We start from the raw sequence: 21,162 nt of genomic DNA, 5'->3' as shown, positions 1-21,162 counted from the left end.
TAAAGTAGGGATAGTAATGATACATACCTGTCAGGGTGGTTGTGAGGAATACATGAGTTAATGCATGATGAGAGCCCAGAGCAATGCCTGGCACATAGTAGGTGCTACATAAATATTTGTTCTTATTTTAGTACTATTTTTAATACTCCTAAGGAGGTGAGCACTTGGTTCCTGGTCACCAGAGTGAGAAGCAGCCAACCTTATGTGTGTGGATAAGGTTGGGACATAAACTCCCCTCTATTGAGCCCTACTATACTTCAGGTGTTTAGATTAACATAATCTAAATATTAATTTAGATTAATATAATTTACTCACTTCTGTATTATATGTCACATGTGATTGGAATATAATTTAGATTAATATAACATAATGTTAATGCCCGCAATGACTCTTGGGAATAGAGCATTATTGTCCCCAACCTTGCAATGGAGAAACTGAGACTCAGAGATACATAGCGACTTGCTCATAGCCATGTAGTTAGCGAGTGATAGTTCTGGGTTCTAAGACTTATCATATTTCCACTCCTTGGAGCTGTTTAAGCTGGCAGTTATCCATGCCTTCACCTTGGTACCTGGATCAGGAAACAGGTCCAGGGAGAGGAATCGACTTGCCCAAGATGTCACAGCGAGCAAGAGAAAGAGCTGGGATCTGAACACCGTCTTCTCTAGTCTCACTCAGTGTCATTGACAATATGGAGAACACAGATGCCGCTAAGTCTTCATCAGATGGATCCTGAGCTTTCTGCTCCTGAGGAGTCACATTCCCAGGTCCTGGACCACAGAGCCAGCAATGAAGAAGAGGAGTGGGCTTTTACGCTGCCAACCCGTATGGTTGGTGAGGGATGTTGGATGACTTGTACGGGCTGTTCCCATCAGTTGGTAGTTCTTCACCCCTTCCGTTATCTAGGGCCACTATGCACTGGCCAAAGATATTGAACAGTTTTATGAGTGACCAGATCTTACTGCACAGTGCTTCATTTCCCCCAGCACAGCCTCCCAAGGTGGCACAGGGCTTCCCTTCTGCTGTGGCATCTTAGCTCTCAGATGTCACCTTCCTTCTGGAGTGATGGCATTTGGCTCTCCTTCCTTATAAATGAGAGAAAGCCTAGAGGTGGCCCTAACTTAGGGGCTTTGGCCACTTCCTACTTGAGAGGGGGAAATTTGGAGCTCTGTGGACATGTTCCCACCCTATGGATATAAAGACCATATCTTCCTTTGCCAAGCAAACTGGGGAACAGTTGCAATTAACCAAATAACTCAAGAAGGAAGGAAATTATTCTTGCCTACTCAAATGGATATTTGTGAATCTGAATTATTCAGCAGCTTTTCTCAATCCACAAATGTATTAGTCATTGTCAGTGTAGCTAAGTCTGTAAAATAAAAGCATTCCTATTTATTTTTCTACAAAGTATAAAAAGTTATAACAAAGGGAATATCATGGACTTATTGGACTTTCTTTCTTTCCTTCCTTCCTTCTTTCCTTCTTTTTTTTTTTTTTTTTTTAATTGTTCAGAAGCCAAGAGCTAGAAGGGACATCAGAAAGAGGTTACAGGCATTGATTTTTTTAGCCCTTCTTTTGAAGAGTGGAATTTTTCAGTCATGTGGAACCTTAAATTAAACTCCAATTTATGAAATAGATTAAAATGAGAAGCTCTGGCTTTGGTGGATGGCAGAGAACCAGCATCCCCACCTGCTCGGGTCCCACCTTCCCCATTACAATAAGTCTGCTCTACAGAACCCCTGGGCTCCTGGGAACACAATTTGAAAACTACTGATTTAGTTCATTCATGTAAGGATCAGATAAGAAAATGAAGGCACAGAGTTTATTCAAGATGTAGTCTCTTCAAGCTGAAGTTTGAAATTCCTCTCTCTTAGTGAAATCCTCTTTCATGATGAAGTTTGAATATTCTGGTTATCCACTGATAATGTAACAGATTATTTCCCGAAATGTAGTGGCTTAAAAATAAGCCATGAGACTTAGTGATTTGTTTTGTTTTGCTTTGTTTTCATGAATCTGTACCTTGGTCATGGTTTGAAGGAAATGACTTGTTTCTGTTCCATAGGATCAAAGGTCTCAGTTGGCATAATCCAGTTGGCTGGGCTGGGACAGCTAGGGGGCTGGCTGGACACCTCTTCCTCTTCATAGAGTCTTCTGGCCTCTCCATATGATTTTTCCACATAGTCTCTTCAGCACGGCAACCTTGGAATACTTAGACTTCTTACATGGAGGCTCAGGGTTCCCAGTGAGGGCTCCAAAGACCCAGACAGACCTGCAAGGCTTCTTTTTGTCCTGTCCTAGAAAGTCCCAGAATGTAGCTCCTACCACATTCTCTTGGCCACCTAAGACCAGCCCTGATTCAGTGTGGGAGGGCACTACACATGAGCATGAGTACTGGGAAGTATGGATCATTGGGGAGCCATCTTGGATCCCAGCTACACGATTTCCTTGCTTTTGTCATGACCTTACTAAATAGATTCTGATGTGATTTGACCTAAAGCAGAAGACAGAAGTCATTATGGTTTTCCTTAGATCATAGGAGCATGGTCCTGTGGAAGAGTGGTAAACTAGTTCCAGAAGGGTCAGAAATCTGAACCAAGGCAAAGTCATAATTATAAGGAAGCTTGTTTTAGTTACCATAAAAAAGAATTTTCAAACAACTAAAACAGCCAAATGCGATGTGGCTTCCTCTGCATGAATACTGTGTTTCTCCATCATAGGAGAGATCTCTCTCATTTCTTCCACCACTGAAACTATCTGATTCTCAGCGACGATGACAAGTAGGGAAACCTGCATCTCCTTGAGCTTAGGGATGCTGAAATACTATGTGCATTTCTAAGAACCAAGATTTCATATAAATCTAATTCTTGTTTGTTTGTCTTTTCTTTTTCCCCCTTTTTGGACATTTCCTTCATCTGACTGCCCATCAATATATAGAAGAAATGCTTATTCCTACTCCTATTACTTGTAAGTATCGACCCGGGGTAACTTTGCTTTGTGCCCTGTAAGGCAACCTGTAGCATGCATTTCCTGCACCAACCAAGTGTTTGTTGGTTTCTCATACTCACTTCTGTCTAAGCCATCTGTAGCCTCAAAGTTTTTATTTTACCTAGATGTTTTCCATCTGAAAGCACTGTCATTGTTCATGTCCGTTATGTCTCTGCCATCTTGGATTTTGCCCTCTATTTTTGGAGATGTGAAGGGCTGTTTCTTCTTTGTCAGTGTAATTTTCTAGTTAGAAATCCTCGAATTCCAGCAGGAAGAAAACCTAATCCTTCTGCACGACTTGCACACATAAAACAGAATCACTGATCTCAGCACCTTCAGAGACAATTTGTGTCTTCCTGAGGAATGTGTAGCCCTAGGGGCTGAAAGATTAGAAAGAAATTCATTGGCTGTTTCCACTATTTCAGGAAGGCTATAGGGAATCATGACTTTATCTAGAACCAACTTCACAGGTGACAGAAACATCCAGGGTCTTTGCTTTGGGCTGGAATTATCTCAGTCCTGTGTTTATCATTAGTTATCACATCCTATCAATGCATTTTGTTGGTAGTTATAGATGGCTGATTGCCTAACAATTTTCTTTGTTTTTTCTAAATAAAGATGATGATTTTTCTTATTACTAAGGCAGACAATTTCACAACATGATAGTAAAGGAGAAAAAAAATCCATAAATAAATCCTTGGAAATGAAAAGTTAGGAAAATCACTGAGTTAATTTCACATTTCTAATATGTGTTTTCCATATTTGAAAACTGAGATCCAGAGAAGTGTGCAAAATCTTGCATCCAGTTAGCAGAAGAGTGGGATTAAAACTCAGAACACCTTGTTCCTTGTAAAGTGTATTGTCCATCATTCCATGTCTTCCTCCACCCCTGGCAAACCCAGCCTTGTGAGAAGAGTCATATCTGTTAGTGATCATCTGCTGAAGGCTTCACAGATGAGGATGGAGCCAGCAAAAAGCTCTCCCATCCCTCTGTTCAGTGTTTGGGTCCCTGGTCAATAGGCCCAGGAGGTGAGCAGGTGAGAGTCTGGTATCCCCACCCTCATGCTGTGTAGGAACCAACGAACCTGGACTACCAGTACTGAAAGTATCAGAGAACGTGCTTCATTTGTTCATTCCTCCGTTTAATAAACATGCGTTGAACATGCATTATGTTTCAGACACTGTGGATGGAGAGATGGCCAGGACTTTGAGCCCCACCCTCATCATGTTTAAGCCTATCAGAGAGACTAGCATAAAATCAAATACTTGAAATGTCAGCTGAGATGGACCTACGTGTACCGTGGGACAGGGGCACTTAGTTGGGTAACTAATTTTTAATGAGGCAGGGGATAGTTACCAGTGCTTTTAGAGATAGATTTGCCTAGTGCTGAAGAAACGAGAATTCTGAGCAGAGGAAACAGCTTCTGCAAAGACTCAGAGGTATGAAACAATACAGGATGTTGTTGCTGGGGTAGAAGGAGAGTGAGCTTTAGGGGTCATACAGCTCTGGGTTCAGGTCACATCTCCATCACTCACTAGTCACATAGCCTTGAGCAAGTTTTCTGAACTCCCTGAACCTCATTTCTCTTGACTCTAGAATAAGAATAATAGTGCCTAACTCATAGGGAATGAGGGCTTTTGTAAAGTTCCTGGCGCAAAGTTCGCCCTCATGAAATGTTAATTTTCTTCCCCTCCCCTTTCAGAAACCATAAGGAGTCAGGGCAGTAGTGGTGGCCCCTGGGTGGCCTCAGGTCTTTTAAAGGTTCTTCCAGCATCAGTGTTCCACAGTAGGTGTGGGCATGCAGTGACCCCTCACGGCCTCTAGGCACCTCACCCCATCAGTCTGTGAGCCGTGTACGTAGCACTGTCTGTGGACACCCACTTTATACCATTCTCTGTGCTGGACACTGTGGTGAAATCAAAGATGAACAGAGTGAGGGTACAGGAGACAGATATGCAAGTACTTGTAGTTCAGTTTGCAATGACCAAGATGGGACTTTCAATGGGTGCAGACTTAGTGTTCGACATGACACATCCTGGAGAGTGAAACTCACGCCAGCTCAGGAACTGACCATGGTTACAGATTCAGAGGAGGAGAAGAACTGGCAAAGCAGACAGGAGACAGGAAGAGAACCAGAAGAACCAGGAGCAGGCCACTGCAGAAGGAGGAGTTGACAACAGCAGATGCTGCAGAGAGATGGACATGGAGGGCTTGGGCATGGCTTTGACATTTGACTATGAGAAGTTACTTGTACTGATCGTGGGGTCGGGTTGAGGGAGGAAGCCAGCCAGCCTAGGGCCCATGAGGAGGATGACTTCTTAACCTTTGGCCCTAAAACAGAGGAGAATCATGAGACTGGCCACTTGAAGGGCCAGAAAGTCCTGGGCACATGTGCAGAAGAGAGAGGCTGAAGATGCTGGAGGTGGGGGTGGCTAAAGGACGGAAGGTCTGGAGGCAAAGTGTCTGAGGATAGGGAGGCTAGGAGGGGACACGTGACAGGTCTTGAAAAACCACAGGATTGAGAGATGTATGTAGACGGAGAAGAGAGAACAAGGAATAAAATGGTGACTCCATGATCTCCAGATTCAAAACTCCACTCCACCACTTCTTAGGTGTAGACCCTGAGTGGGTGTCTTCAGCCCTGCCTGCACGAAGGTCCTTAGACCAGCAGCGCTGGCATCACACAGGAGCCTGTCAGAACTGCAGCACCTAGTGTCCCCGCTCAGACTTCCAGAGCCAGAACCAACATGGTAACATGTGATCCATGTGCACGTTATAGTGTGAGAAACACTGATTAAGCAGTCAGTTGTCTCGTCTATAAAACAGGAAAACTCATACCCTCCTTGCAGGGGTTGGGAAATCATCTGGTCCCTCTGAAAGCCTCAGGATCTTCCCTGAATGAGAAAGCCTCCAACACGCATTGGCTGGACAGCCTTTTTGATGAAATCCATGTTTATTCATTCAACAAGTGTTTGTGGAGTTCCCATTTGTGTGCCAGGCATTAGTCAAGGTTCTGGGATAGAAGGAAACAAAAATCCCTGCCCACGTGAAGATCTTTAGTGGGGGAGATAGAAAATGAACAACATATATAAGAAAAGTATTATAGGTGTTATGTAATGGCTGAGATAACTAAGGAGAAAAAATAGATAAAGCAGGGAAAGAGGATATAAAGAGTGGGTAGGGGAGGAACAGGAATTTTTTTTCAAAACCAAGAGGTCCTCAAGGGTTCTCCCCCATCGAAAGGTCCTGTGCACACGACCAAGAGTCCACAAACGTTTTCTGTAAGGAGCCAGTAATAAATATTTTTGGCTTTATGGGTTCATAGGGTCCCTGTTGCATCTACTCAGCTCTGATGTTCCAACAGGAAAATAGCCATAGATAATATGTAAATGTGTGAGCATAGGTGTGTTCCAATAAAACTTTATTTAGAAGACTCAGATGATGGGCCAGATTTGTCCTGAGGGCCATAATCTTCCTACCCCTGCCCTAGACTTTTGAGATAGGGAGAGGATAGGGTTCAAGATTCACCCTGTTTTGTGGCTCCTACAACGTGCTGCACCGTGTGTTGGCTGTTGCAGACACAAAGGTGAATGAAGGGCACCTGAACCAGCCTCGAAGGGGTGGGAGTTGAAAAGAATGACCGGCTGTGATGTGCAGGGCTCATCTGATGCTCACAGCAAGCCCTGTGAGATACATGTCACTGCACTGAGTCTCTTCAGACGTGGAGGCTGAGGTTTGAGGACTTGTCTACATCCCACAGCCAGGATGTGGCAGGGCTAGGGTTTGAATCCAGGACCACATACCCCCAAGCCCTGTCTATCCCTCTCCTTAGACCTTCAGGGCTCCTGCCTGGACCGTGTACCTGGGGAGCCCTTGGCCAGGCTGTGCGAGAGTCAGGATTCAAATGCAAGTTTATCTGCCTGTACAGCGTCAGTTCTGTGCATGGACATCCGAACCTGGCTAGAGACAAGAAGTGGTAGCCATTCCTAGCTGGCAAGGAGGCCCTTGAGGCAATCCTGTCTTTGCTGTCCTGGGGCTTTGCCATGTGGTCAGAGCTGAGAGCACTGGGCTGCCAGATCAGTGGTAGCCCACAGGGTAGAGTAAGGGGGCACCAAAAGAGTGCTAATGACCAGGTAAACAGGTCTATAGACAGAGGGGTCTTTGGGACCCAGGGACAGAGGAGTCTAGAATGGACTCCTGCTTTGTCCAGTACACATTTTTTAAAATGAGAATAATGTGGGTTTTAGTGTAAGATCATAATTTGGTGTAGATCACAATTCTAGGTCTTCCTCTTACGTCAGATTGTTCAGACCTTGAACAATCATGGAACCACTCTGAACCTCAGTTTCTTTATCAGCAAAATGGTGATAACAACAGCGACTTCCAGCATTTCCTAAGTAATGAGCGAGTGTAATCTGTAGAGTGACTGACACAAATTCGGTATTTTATAAAGAGCAGCCATTATTCCTCATGTCCTTCGCTGACAGAAATGCTTCTCTAGAATTCCTTTTTCCCTTTCTATAGTAAAGCAGCACCCAACACCTTCAGTGTCTGCTTTTTAAAAGGCTATTAAGAGTTGGCATGCGTTCACCGGTTAATTTACCTCAAGGTGTGTGATGGGCACAGTAATTGTTTTGAACAGAGACGTTTTAGTGTAGCAGTTCTTGAAAAAGCACTAAGATGTTTACCAAGCATTCTGGCAGAGAGAGAGCACTTAAACATCTCACTTCGCCTTGAACAAATGCCTTGTGTTGGTGTCATGAAGGTGGGTCCCTTCTGGACTGGTCCCTGTGTGCGGACAGTCTGGAACTCTTGGGCTTTTCGTGTCCTTCCTGTCTCTCCCCATTTCAGCATATTTAAATCCTGCATTGATCCTTCAGGGTCCAGATCAAGCACAAGCTCCCACAGGAAGGATTCTCCGATTCTCTCCTCCTGCAGAATGTCTCTTTTCTCCAACTCTCACTGCAGTCACTTTGTTATCATGGGCAGGGGCAAATGTGTCTTAAGGATGTTTCCTTTTCATTGGCGTGTTCCCCATGGTGCCCTGACACATGCCGTGAACCTCCAGTAAACGTACGTGGAACAAATGAAAGAACGAGATGAAAATAAAAGACATAACAGCTAAAGTCAACAGGGAGATGACCTGTTCTTAAAAAGAAAGAAAAAAAAAAGGCAGCAATTTTTAGCCAACTCCAGACCCCGTATTTCCCTTGCTTCTGTGGCTTTAAGACAGCCTTTGCTTTTGTGACCTGGACCAGCCACTTAACTTTTTCTAAGTCTCAGTTTCCTAACATGTAAAGTGGAGATGAAAAATGCATACCTCACAGAGATCCTCTGAGGATTCAATGAGACCATGTTTGGAAGATGCCTAACACTTAGTAGGTCCCCAACCAAAGTAAGAAACCGCCTTCCTTTTCTCAAATGCATACACCTTTCACATCAGAGGCGGCTGCAAATCAAATATCATTGCCTTGGTACATTTAAAGAGGAATTTAAAGTGATTATATCAAGAGATACTCAAAAAGCATTTTATGTAATTCGTCAGTCACTTCAAATAAAAATGAAGAAAAATAAGAATAGAAGGAAACCATTTAAAGATGATAAGTATCAATTACCGAAAGCTGACAGCAAACATGTTGACAGGTGAAAGTAGAAGGCGTTACCATGAAGGCAAGTCACAGACGGCTGCCATCCTGCTGCGCCTCAGCCCAGGGGAAGACCTTGCTGAGAATTCTGATCCCTGGGCCCCACCCCCAGGTCTGCCCCGCTCTTTTGAAGGCGTGGCCTGAGAATCTGCATTCTACACACACTGCGGATTAATGGTCTGCGTGCTGACTTTGAGAACAGCTCCTCTCCTGATGCTCACACCACTGTCCCTTTCTCAGTGTCACACCTTTGTACTCTTTCTGGAATGCCTAGCCACCTGCCACACCTGGAAAATTCCAGTATCTTTAAAAAGGTAGAATTATTATTCTCTGATTTAGGTGGCCCCCCTCAACTTCCACAGACCACATCCATAGTCCCGGGCTCATATCCTTCTTGTGCGTTCACCTTTCACTCATTCACCCATCGACTCACGCACTCACGAACCATTCTCAGGTCCTGCACACAGCCCTGGGTGTATTTGCACATCTGTCTCCTTGTCAACGAGGAGTGTGTATTATCATCTTTCATTTCCCAGTGACTGACTCAGAGCCCAGAACAAATCAGGCATTGTAAGATTGTGTTGATTACATGAATGAACACACACAGGTGGGTGTATGTATGAGGTTGCTGCCCCCATTCTGTTGTATCTCCCACTGAGAGTATTCCGTTCTCTTGAAGTTGGTTAGTTTCCATTTTGTTATTTTGGCATATGGTGGTAGTAGGGCTTTCAGATCACCTATTTTGCAATTTTATATTGGTTTTAGGCTTAGAAATGTTGTACTTGCATGTCGCAATTATAAATGCATAAATCTAATGAATGCTATTGCAACAAGATAGATATAAATGCACTGGGCTGGAGCGTGTGTACAGATAGATTTGGATAAAGATTGCAGCTGAACGGATGCTTTATTGTTTACGCTATTGAATTAGAGTCTAAACACGTCAGTCGTGAATACCAAACAGGGCAAATCCATTAAGTCAGAGGCTCTGTCACCTTAATCGGGGAAAGTACAAATGAGTGTTTCCTCTCCGAAAATGGAGAATGATGTTTATACTTCAGTTTTAAGTTTATTTTTTAAGTTTTAAAACCAACAGCATCAGTGATGTCTTGAGACAAGAAAAGTCTGTGATTTCAGATGTTTCTACTCTGTAAACACACTTGAACTTCATAAAGAAAGTAAAAGGGAGGGGGTGGACTCTGTGCTGACTGAGAGGAGTGACCTAGGGAAATACGGTTGGAAAGAGAAGTTTCTGTGGACAGCATTGTGATGTGCTATTCAGATCCCCCGTCAAGAGTGGACGTACCCTCCACTTGCTAGAACCACTGTTGGCAGACCACCCTTGGCTGACAGCCCCCTTTTGGATGGCTTGCTCTTCAGAGCTGCCTCACCCAAGGTCATCCAATAGCTGGTCAATATCTGACTTTCACAGGGGTGTCAAAGTCAGCCCAGCATCAGAGCTTCCCATGGGGTTTGCTTAAGCCATCCCTGTGACTCCATCACCATTCACCTTCCCCTTCTGCCCACTCTTCTCCCCTCCTCTCCCCTCCCAACCCCATCCCTTCCCTTCCTTTCCCTTCCCTTCCATTCTCTTCCACAGATATTAACCCCAGAATCTCCTCCTAATATCTCTTGCATGTTAATCTCTGTCTCAGAGTCGAATTTCCAGGAACCCAACCTGTGACCACCTCCCATTTCCTTTTCTTCAGTTTGACCACTGGAGACAAGTGGCTTTGAGAGTATGCATGCCCTTCCCCTGAACATGCATACCTCATTGCCTTTGGACCCTTTGTGTACAAACTAACTGGGTCACCACTGATAATAAGTAAACTCTAAAAAGGCCTTCCTCAGACAATCGTTCATTCGTAGGCATTTGCTTCTCACCGGTGCCCGTGCTGGGCAGGAGGGCTGCGGGCATCTTCATACGCAGCTCCAGCCTGGGGGTGCTCACGGTATATCAGAGATGAGTATTGTGAGATCCTTTTGCTGGACCAGCCAGAGGAGGGAACTAGGGTCAGAAGTGCCCAACCACCGTGCCCCTGAACAATGTGTCACCAGGGCAGGAATGGACTTAATTCTGAAAGCACTTGCCTCCAGCAAACATCCCCACACGGAGAATGACTCTCGCACTAGGGCTGTAGCCAGGAAAGGATCCTCAGATGCATAAGCTGGAAAATGCCTAAGTGTTGCAGCATCGGGCTTTTAATGGAAGGAAGTGCTTTAGTTAAACTTTGCAGTGTTGATGATGATGGTAATGGTTACATCTTGTTTGTGTATACAGCTTTATGTCTTCCAAAGTGCTTCCCACTTATTACCTAGTTGTCTGGCTGGGCTTGGGGGTACTTAGCAGGGTGTTATTAGATAGATGATGGTGCTGTGTAGGAAAGAGCCCTGGGCATTCTGGCTCCACGGTTTCAGTTAAGCCCCTCAACTCCATCTCAACTTCAGTTTCTCATCTGTAAAATGGGGGTAATAACACCTACATTTTAGAACAGCTGTGATGATTAAATGATATATTCTTTCGTTCCACAAGCATTTACTGAGGTGAGCAATTCCTTTGTGCTAAGCACTGAACTAGGTGGTAATTTTTTTTTTTAATATCCTTCTTTCAAGGAGCTCACAGCTTAAAAGGTGACTCAGACATGTTGACAAATAGTTATAAAATAATGTTACAAATGCATGAAAGAGGAGCAGTGGAGACATGACAAAGGAAGGAAAGATTTGAGGAGAGATACCATGGGCTAAAGGGCCTGATAGGGGTCCTGGTATAGAGCAGACGCAAGAGGTTTCACTGAAGAAATAACCCATTCACCCACTTTTCTCCTTGGCCTCATTATCTTGAAATAGACACACACACATTATAACTAAGTGGGTGACATGCTAGGAAAAGCTTCAAAAGGATAAAAGAGGAAGAAAAAAAATGGAGTAGGAAGGAGAAAGTTTGAATCCCAGATCTCCTGCTTAGCAGCTTTGAGTCCTAAACATTCTGAGTCTCATTTCCCATCTATAAAATGGGGATGATACTTCCCGATTCATGGGATCATCTTAAGGAATTGAATACTATAATGTACTGCCATTTGCTTTTTTCATTTCAATTAAATTTCATTGGGTTGTTGTCATTTATCAAGTAGTAGAGCTAAGCTAGAACACAACCGTGGTTGGATGTGTCAGGGATGGGAGAAGATAGTTTTGTTTTTCACTTCCAGATGCAAGAAAAATGAAAGAATTTACCAAATAGAATCAAGTAGGGAGATTGTAGACAGTGGTCCTTCAACTTACAAAAATTCTCTTCTGAGCAGTTGGATTGGACACCCCTTCTCCTGGCATCCATCCCTGCTGGTTCCAATGAGAGATCAGAGTCAATGAATGATGCTGGCAAAACCCACAAGGGTAGGCAATGTCATTTTAACATAAGAAGACTGTAGACCAGTGGGCAGAGAAAAGGCTAGGATTAAAGACAGAAGGGCTATTTTGGTTATTTCTAAATGTAGGGACTGGAGGACAGACTTGTCCTTTGTAATGCACTTGCCAAAACCTGCCTTAGAAGAGGCATGGTTCTCCAAATGCAGAAGGGGCAACTCTATTCTGGACAGTCCTACTGGGAATATTGCCTCCCGCGTGGGCATGGAGTTCAGAGGAACTGGTGTATGTTTGAGGAGGATGGCTAGATAGGGAGGGGACCACACACCTCAACCTATAAAGAAGGACTGGGAGGACTGATTCATTGGTCTCGAGCGGTGCCTAAACGTATAAAAGTTCCCCAGGTTCTTCTGATCTGAAACCATTGTTGAGAACCACCCATCTGGGAGAGTTTCGGAGTCCAGGATTATGGAGTAAAGGCATTTTTGAAAGATTGTCCTGAAGGCTTGGTCTTGTCACCTAACCCAGAACCTCAGATGAGAACTTGGCCCCGCGGGATCGTGAAATAGACATGGCTTGGATTATGATGCTGGGACCTGAGTGTGGCTGGCAGGATCCTGAGAAGAGAGGACGCTGTCTGATGGCACCACTCCCTTCCTATAGACATTGAGGTAGACAATCCTTGTGCTGTTCGTGAATGTGCAGAGGCTGTTTAATGAATAGCAAAAAGGCCCCAGGCACATTTAAAAATAGCTTTTAATTTCTCGTAACAGCTACTGCTTGTAGAGGTGGTGGTGGAGTAAAGACTGCTCAGCCACAGTCAATCTCCTGAGCAGTGTTTGTTCAGAAGCATTCCCTTCACTAATGAAACCCCAAGAAGCTCAGCACTTCTGCTTGTGAAATCTCCTTTCCATCAGAATAAAAAAAGCATTGGCTGAGCAATTCTCCTTCCCATGGCTTTGAATCTCCATGCAGAACATCCCAAGAGGGTGGCAATTGTTGGATATATATCACCAACCCCTGACACTTTTAAGAGGAAAGATTGAACAATTAGTATGGTTAAGACCCTGTTGTTACTGGGTGGACTTGATTTTGATAAAGAGTGAAACTATGGTTTTATTAAGATTATAAACCAAACTGAGCCTCAGGATTAAAGAAGGCTCGTTTTGTCTTGGAAAACAGCTTAGCTACAACGTACTTTTCTAGAAACAGAGAAAAGCCAAGACCTGCTGTACTTTATTTTACTTTTTTTTTCTTCCTTTCCCATGTCAATTATTATTGGGACATCTACTGGTGAAAGGGCTTCCGGTGAAAAATCTAAGCTCAGATATGGTTGATATGGGATTTCATACATTCTTTTCGTCTTAGCTTTGCTTTATGCAGCAAAACCACCATGAGAATGTGGGATCTAAGGTTTTTCTGGGAGATCCAGGGCTGATCAAAGTGTGTGCATCCACTGTACTGCTGTGCAGGTGCCTTCCAGCCCTCCAGGCAGGGGACAATTTGCTCCATAAATCATACCTCTGTAATCTCACCTCCCACTCCTTAAGGGTATTAAACAGCGCTTGGCCTTAGCCCTGAATGGTGAGGAAAGCAACAAGCAATACCTAGTTGCAGCATGGTAGTAAAAAGAGCAGGGACTGCATTTGGGTTTCAATCTTGGACTTTGTTACTTTCTAACCTAACTTCTCAGAGTCTCTGTTTCCACGTCTTGTAACAGGGGAACAGCAATACCAAATTCAGAGGGTTACTGTGGGGATTTACCAGGACTCTGTAAGGTAATGTAATGCCTGCACAACATCTGGTTCTGTCTGGAACATACTCAGTACATTGTAGTTATTATTACTGTTGCCTTTTGTTTTATATTGTTGTGTTCACTCATGTTTTGCAGTTCACAAAGTTCTTTCATATAGATGTCTCATGAAATTTTTGAGTCACTGCAGTGGGGACATATTTTAAGTGTAAGGAAATGAAGGTTCACCAAACTGCCCAGGACTCACACTATATAAAGAAAGAAATCATGGAACAGAGTTGCCAATTACTAGTGCTGTGTTGTTAACATGGATTGGAGGTGGGTGTGACAAGAATTCTGAAGGAGGCTACTTGTGTGTGTTGAGGGGATGATTTGTGTTGGTTTTGTTTGGGGGAAAGATGTCTACCCCCACCACAGCCTAAAAACCTTTAAAGCAGGTTTAAACTACCTGCACAGCAGTACATGTGGATGCATACACTTTGATCAGCCCTGGATCTCCCAGAAAAACCTTAGATCCCACATTCTCATGGTGGTTTTGCTGCATAAAGCAATTGGAAATATTTAAAGCAAGTATTTCCAATTTACCAGATATTCAAACCCAAATAATGTTCCACAGATTTCAAGCAATTCTTTTTTTTCCCCTAAAAATAGTTTAGAGCTTTAGCTTTTTAAACTTACATAGTTAAAAAGGAATAAAACCAACCACAAAATAAGAATCAACAGAATGCAGTAGTCCAATCATAAAGGACAGTCAGATGTGCTTACACATATTCAAGAAATCAACCATCTAAGTTATAAATAATAAGTAGTTCATTTGTGTCCTTTTTTTTTTTTTGATTCCACATATAAGTGATTTCATATGGCACTTTTCTTTCTCTTTCTGGCTTACTTCACTTAGATCGACGATCTCCAGGTCCGTCCATGTTGCTGCAAATGGCATTATTTTATTCTTTTTTGATGGCTGAGTAGTATTTTATTGTTTATATATACTGCATCTTCTTTATCCAGTCATCTGTTGATGGACATTTGGGTTGTTTCCATGTCTTGGCTATTGTAAATTGTGCTGCTCTGAACATTGTGGTGCATGTGTCTTTTTGAATTATATTTTTCTCCTGGGTATATGCCCAGAGTATATGCTGGATCATATGGTAAGTCTATTTTTAGTTTTTTAAGGAACCTCCATACTGTCCTGCATTGTGGCTGCACCAATTTCCATTCCCACCAACAGTGTAGGAGGGTTCCTTTTTCTGAAGGAGGCTACTTTATATGGCAGCAGAACTGATAAGAATTAGACCCGTTTAGACCAGCAGAGATAAGTGAGGAATAAGGTCCAAAGTTGATCCCCACATGGAAGTGTGTAGTCATTGCTCCAAATTATAATTTGGTGGGGAGGCGACCTGTACCAACCACGTCATCTCTTTTAATACACTCAGTGTATAAATAGGAACAAGACCATTCATCATTTACAATTGTATGACATTTTGTAACCTGCATTGGAGAAGTAAGGACAAAGATGAGAGAGAATAAGGTTGGGGTTGTTTTATGACTTTTTAAAAATAGGCCTCTTAAGTCCCACTTCTAACTTTATTAAGCAAACTTTTCTCTCTTAATGTGTTTTTGCTTATAATGTCTTATAAGTAGAGTTGTGTCCTGGAGAGGATTTTATTCAAATTCAGCTATGCCAGACATAGAGAAATAACTTTATTTTTAAATGGACCTATTCGATTTTGATATTTAACATGACAAGAGGTGCCGGCTTTCATTTTCTGAACACTTGATGTTTGAAGGCTTTCCCCTGCCACTTCTTTCTTTAAGAATAAATGTACATAGTGTTTTCCCCAGTGGCTGCACCAAACTGCATTCCCACCAGCAATGTAGGAGGGTTCCTTTTTCTCTACAGCCTCTCCAGCATTTGACATTTGTGGACTTTTGAATGATGGCCATTCTGACTGATGTGAAGCCTCATTGTAGTTTTGATTTGCATTTCTCTGATAATTAGTGATATTGAGCACTTCTTGTGCCTATTGATCATTTGTATTTCTTCCTTGGAGAATTGCTTGTTTAGGTCTTCTGCCCATTTTTGGATTGGGTTGTTTTTTTCTTAAGTCACATGAGCTGCTTATATGTTCTGGAGATCAAGTCTTTGTCAGTTTCATCATTTGCAAAAATTTTCTCCCATTCTGTAGGTTTTCATTTTGTTTTACTTATGGTTTCCTTTGCTGTGCAGAAGCTTGTAAGTTTAATTAGGTCCCATTTGTTTATTCTTGCTTTTATTTCTATTGCTTGGGTAGACTGTCCTAGGAGAACATTTTTGAGATGTATGTCAGATAATGTTTTGCCTATATTTTTTTTCTAGGAGGTTTATTGTATCTTGTCTTATGTTTAAGTCTTTGATGCATTTTGAATTTATTTTTGTGTATGGTGTAAGGGAGTGTTTTAGCTTCATTGATTTACATGCTGCTGTCCTGTTTTCCCAACACCATTTGCTGAAGAGACAGATTCCTCAAAAGACTAGGAATAGACTTACCATATGACCCAGGAATACCGCTCCTGGGCATATATCCAGAAGGAACGCTACTTCAAAAAGACACCTGCACCCCAATGTTCATAGCAGCACTATTTACAATAGCCAAGACATGGAAACAACCTAAATGTCCATCAACAGATGACTGGATAAAGAAGAGGTGGTATATTTATACAATGGAATACTATTCAGCCATAAAAATGACAACATAACACCATTTGCAGCAACATGGATGTCCATGGAGAATGTCACTCTAAGTGAAGTAAGCCAGAAAGAGCAAGAAAAATACCATATGAGATCACTCATATGTGGAATCTAAAAAAAAAAACACACACACACAAAACATAAATACAAAACAGAAACAGACTCATAGACACAGAATACAAACTTGTGGTTGCCAATGGTGTAGGGGGTGGGAAGGGACAGACTGGGAGTTCAAAATTTGTAGATACTGACAGGCATATGCAGAATAGATAAACAAGATTACACTGTATAGCACAGGGAAATATATACAAGATCTTGTGGTAGCTCACACCAAAAAAAAGATGTGACAATGAATATACGTATGTTCACGTATAACTGAAAATTTTTGCTCTACACTGGAATTTGACACAACATTGTAAAATGACTATAACTCAACTAAAAATTGCTAAAAAATAAAAATAATAAAATTTTTTAAAGGGTTAAAAAAAAAGAATAAATGTACAATAGCATTTTAGCCTCAGTTTGTTGATGTCTGCAAGAAATCCTGCTGGGTTTTGATTGGGCTTGCATTGAGTCTGTAGATCCTTTTGGCAAGATCTGTCATCTTAACAATATTGAGTCATCTGGCCCAGGAACATGCTATGTCTCTTCATTTGTATGAGTCTACTTTGACTTCTTTCATCACCTTCTTGTGGTTTTGGGCATGTAGGTCCCATGCATATTTTGGTAGATTTATACCTGAATATTTCTTTTTTTTTTTTTCCCTCATGCTATCCTATTGTAAATGGTACTGTTCTTTTTGTTTCATAGTCTAATTGCTCATTGTTAATATAAAGAAATGAGAGTGATTTTTGTATATAAATAATGTACATGGAAACAAACAAAAAAAAACACAAGAAACAAGAGGTCTCAGGTGGAGAAATAGTAACGTACTTCACATACACAAGGCTGTTGCATGGAAGGTAGATTAGGCTCACCCAGGCCAGGTACTTAGCAAAGTACCCAATTTATGTTTCAAATGTTTGTTCCCATCTGTCTTGCCTTCTCATGCTCTGTGTTGCTTTAAAAGCCAGGCTGTGTTCCACAAGTGGAGGTCATGGAACTCAGAATTGTGTGCTGGTTAAGACGTTAAGACTTAGTTTTAAGCAGACCTGGGTTGGACCTTGGCTCTGCCATCTACTAGTTATGTCGTCCTGAGAGTGTTTCTCACTTTCTCGGGTCTTCCGTTTTCTGCACTGTAACATGGGGAAGAGGAGGTGGTGACCTGACCTGGCGCATGCTCCGTGAGCACTAGTACTGTCCTTACTGTTGTTGTTACATTACAAGGAGGAAGAGGCTAGAGAAGCATAAGGAAGAGCTTCCTAACACTGCTTGTCCAACAGTAGAACAGGTTGAACGTGTGGCAGTGAGCCGCCCAGCACTGGAGATTGGACCACCCCCGATACAGGATGCCACAGGAAGTCAGGCTTCCGGAGAGTTTTCCCCTGTATTCAGGGACCACGATACCATCGTCACTCCCCACCCTCACCTGCAGGGGCATCAGAAGCAAGCTGTAGCCGCTCCGGGTCTCCCCAGCCACCTAGGACACTTGACCCACGGACACAGAAGCAGCAGACAGAAATGGTATCCATGAGAAAAACAAGCGCAGACCAGACGTATCTTCCCATCAGCTGCAGTTTATGCTTGCACATTAAATTCAATTGCTTTCTTTCGGAGGCTGGTGTTGAGACCCGTCATCTCCAGCCCAGCGCCATCCATTCTGGTTTTCCCCAGGAGTACAGACAGACCAGCTGCCTTCCTAGTGTACACTAATTAATTTATCTCATGCTTGTGATTTTATGGCACTTAAGTGCTGAAGCATTTCTGTTTATTCTTCTCCCGGCAAAGCACCTCACATTGCATAAAGACTATGAATCTCCATTGCAAACGCCACATGTCTTGGGCTAGGGAACAGCCCATTGGCTGCCTGTCATCTTGCTGGCTTTGCATCTTACAGCCAAACTCACACATCCATTAATTTATCCTTAATGACATTTTGACATTCCAATCAGTTCATCAGATGTTCCTTAGGCAAGACTTCTCCCACATGGCCGGGCCAGGGTGCCAGGCCACTCTTGATGCACAATGCATGAGGCCAGTGCACTGCTCAGTACCCTCTGACGGACAGACACATCTGCTATTTGCTAACTGTGTGTTCCTAACAGCCCTGGCTCCCCGGGTGATTCATACCACTGCCATCAGAGTCGTTTTCATCTACGCTTCCAGCTGGCTGTCCTTATACGAAGTTGCTCAGTTCAAGGAGAGGTGTCCTGGTTTAGAAACATACAAGCAGCAATGCTGTTTGGTGGGTGGGAGTGGTGGGGTGTGGAGCAAGAGTGTGTCACACCCCTGCCACACTCAAGAATGTAGAGTAGCTTTAATTCCACGAATTCAGGTGGAAGAAGAACCTATGACAAACCTAACACCTAGAATTTAATTACCTGCTGCTACTTAAAAATAATGATTGCAAAGACATTCTGGGTACAATAATGGATATCAAAGAAGAAAGGAAAATTATCCTTAATGCTCTCAATCTAACACATCAGCTTAGATACACTTTCTCACAGTGGTAATCACAATGTAGACACAGTTTTATTTTCCTGTTTTTTTTTAAAGTTAATGTAATCCAGTTATCACTTTTCCACGTTGTTATATAGTTATCATTCTTAATGGCACTCCATCATTTTAATAGCTGCGTAATATTCCATCCAGAGGATGCACCATAATTTGCTGAACTGGCTCCCTATCGTTAGACATTTATGAGGCTGTAACAGATCATCTGCTGTCCAAGAGAGGACTCAGAGCAGGCTGATGGGGAGAGCAGGGCTCTGCAGTCTGAGGAACTGGGGCTCAAATCCCACCTGGTCCCTTTACGTGCTTTAGGAGTTTAGAATTAACCCTCTGGGCCCCGGATTCCTCATCTGTAAAACAAAAGAAATAATCACCACGTTACAGTGTTGCTGTGAGGATTATAGATGTTTTAAGGTACCTAGAACATGGTAGTATTTGCTCAAATGTATATTCCAGTGATTCTCCAGGAAGGAACCACCAACTACCTTCTATAATTGGTACCCAGCAGAGGTAGAGAGCAGACAGGATGTGCAGTGCCTGCAGAATGTGAGTGGGTGTGAGTGTACATGCGCATGTGTGTTTGCCTGGAGAGGAGGAGAGCCGACGGAGAAAGCTTTGCGACAAGGGTATACGTGTGTCAGTCCGTGGCTGAGCGTGACATAACAAGGAATCTTAAGGAACGCTCAGAGGCCTGACTGCCTGGGTTTGAATCCCAGCTCCACCTCTTAAAGCCTGGGTGACTTTCAGTGAGTTTCTTCAACTCTCTGCCTCACTCTTTCATCTATAAAATGGGGTTAGTAAAACTCTCAATCTCCTAGAGTTTAATGTATTAACTTCTTTAATTCTCCAATAACTCTAGAAGTTAATACATTGTGTTTTTAATAGCCTTCAATAGTGCCTGGAAAGGAACAAGTGTTATATACATGTTTAGTAAATAGATACAATAAATTTAGGATTCATTCTTTTGTGGTCATTATGTTCATTTCTGAGAACTGTCATAACAAGGAACCACAGACCGGATGGCTTAAAACAACTAAATTTATTCTCTCACACTTCTGGAGGCTAGAAGTCCAAAATCAAGATGTCTGTGGGGCCATGCTCCGCCTGAGACTCTGAGTAGAATCCTTTCTCGCTTCTTCCCAGTCTCTGGAGGTGGCTGCACAGTCCTTGGCTTTCCTTGGCTTGCAGCTGCCTCTGTCTTCTGTCTGGCTCTGTCCAAATTTCCCTCTTCTTGTAAGAACACCAGCCATACTGCATTAGGGCCACCCTAATGACCTCAGCTTAAGTGGATTATATCTGTAAAGACCAAATTTCCAAATACGGTCATGTCCACAGGAAGCAGAGGTTAGGACTTCAACATATCTTTTAGGGGAACACAAGTCAACCTGTAATAGTCTTTTTTTTTTCCCAAAGTTGGAGGAATCTTTATTATTTTTTATTGAAGTATAGTCAATCACAATGTGTCTATTTCTGGTGTACAGCATAATGTTTCAGTCATACATATCCATACATATATCACTCATATGTGGAATCTAAAAAAAAGAAAAGAAAAAAGAAGATACTAATGAATTTATCTACAAAACAGAAGCCGACTCAGACATAGTAAACAAACTTATGATTACCAGGGGGAAAGTGGATGATAAGGGATAAATTGGGAGTCCAAGATTTGCAAATATTAACCACTCACTGTATATAAACTAGATAAAAGATAAATTTCTTCTGTATAGCACAGTAAGAGTCATTTAAAAAGCATCACTTCTTGCCATGGTTCTTAGATGCCAACTCCCCCCATTATAGTGAGCTCAATATCCAGAAAGGGGAAAGGGCGTGTCCCAGGTAACCTCGTAAGATATTTAGAGCCAGCACCCAGGTCTCCTCCCTCCTGGTCTTCCACGGTCACTGATGGCACATCTTAGGGACTCCTCACTAATTCTCACCAGCTGAAGAGTAGGTTCTCCACAGTCGGGTTCTCAGACTTCATCATGCGTTCAAATTGCCTGGAGTGCATATTAATCATCTGGAGTTTCTGATTCAGTAGGTCAAGGGTGGGGCCAGAGAAGTTGCATTTCGAGTAAGTTCC

The 21,162-nt window shown here is 42.7% G+C and overlaps 1 protein-coding gene across 1 annotated transcript in view; it reads left to right on the top strand.

Annotated features, from left to right (window-relative positions):
* Window positions 1–21,162, top strand: part of LOC102512389 (protein tyrosine phosphatase receptor type T) — a 338,884-nt gene that overhangs the window by 191,170 nt on the left and 126,552 nt on the right. The window contains exon 10 of the mRNA XM_032462324.1: window positions 2,935–2,965. Within this exon, the coding sequence (XP_032318215.1) occupies window positions 2,935–2,965 (31 nt within the window). The remainder of the gene's footprint in view (window positions 1–2,934; window positions 2,966–21,162) is intronic.

The sequence above is a fragment of the Camelus ferus genome, chromosome 19 (assembly GCF_009834535.1).
Source record: "Camelus ferus isolate YT-003-E chromosome 19, BCGSAC_Cfer_1.0, whole genome shotgun sequence".
NCBI classification, from domain to species: domain Eukaryota; kingdom Metazoa; phylum Chordata; class Mammalia; order Artiodactyla; family Camelidae; genus Camelus; species Camelus ferus.
This window is presented reverse-complemented; position numbering and strand designations above follow the sequence as displayed.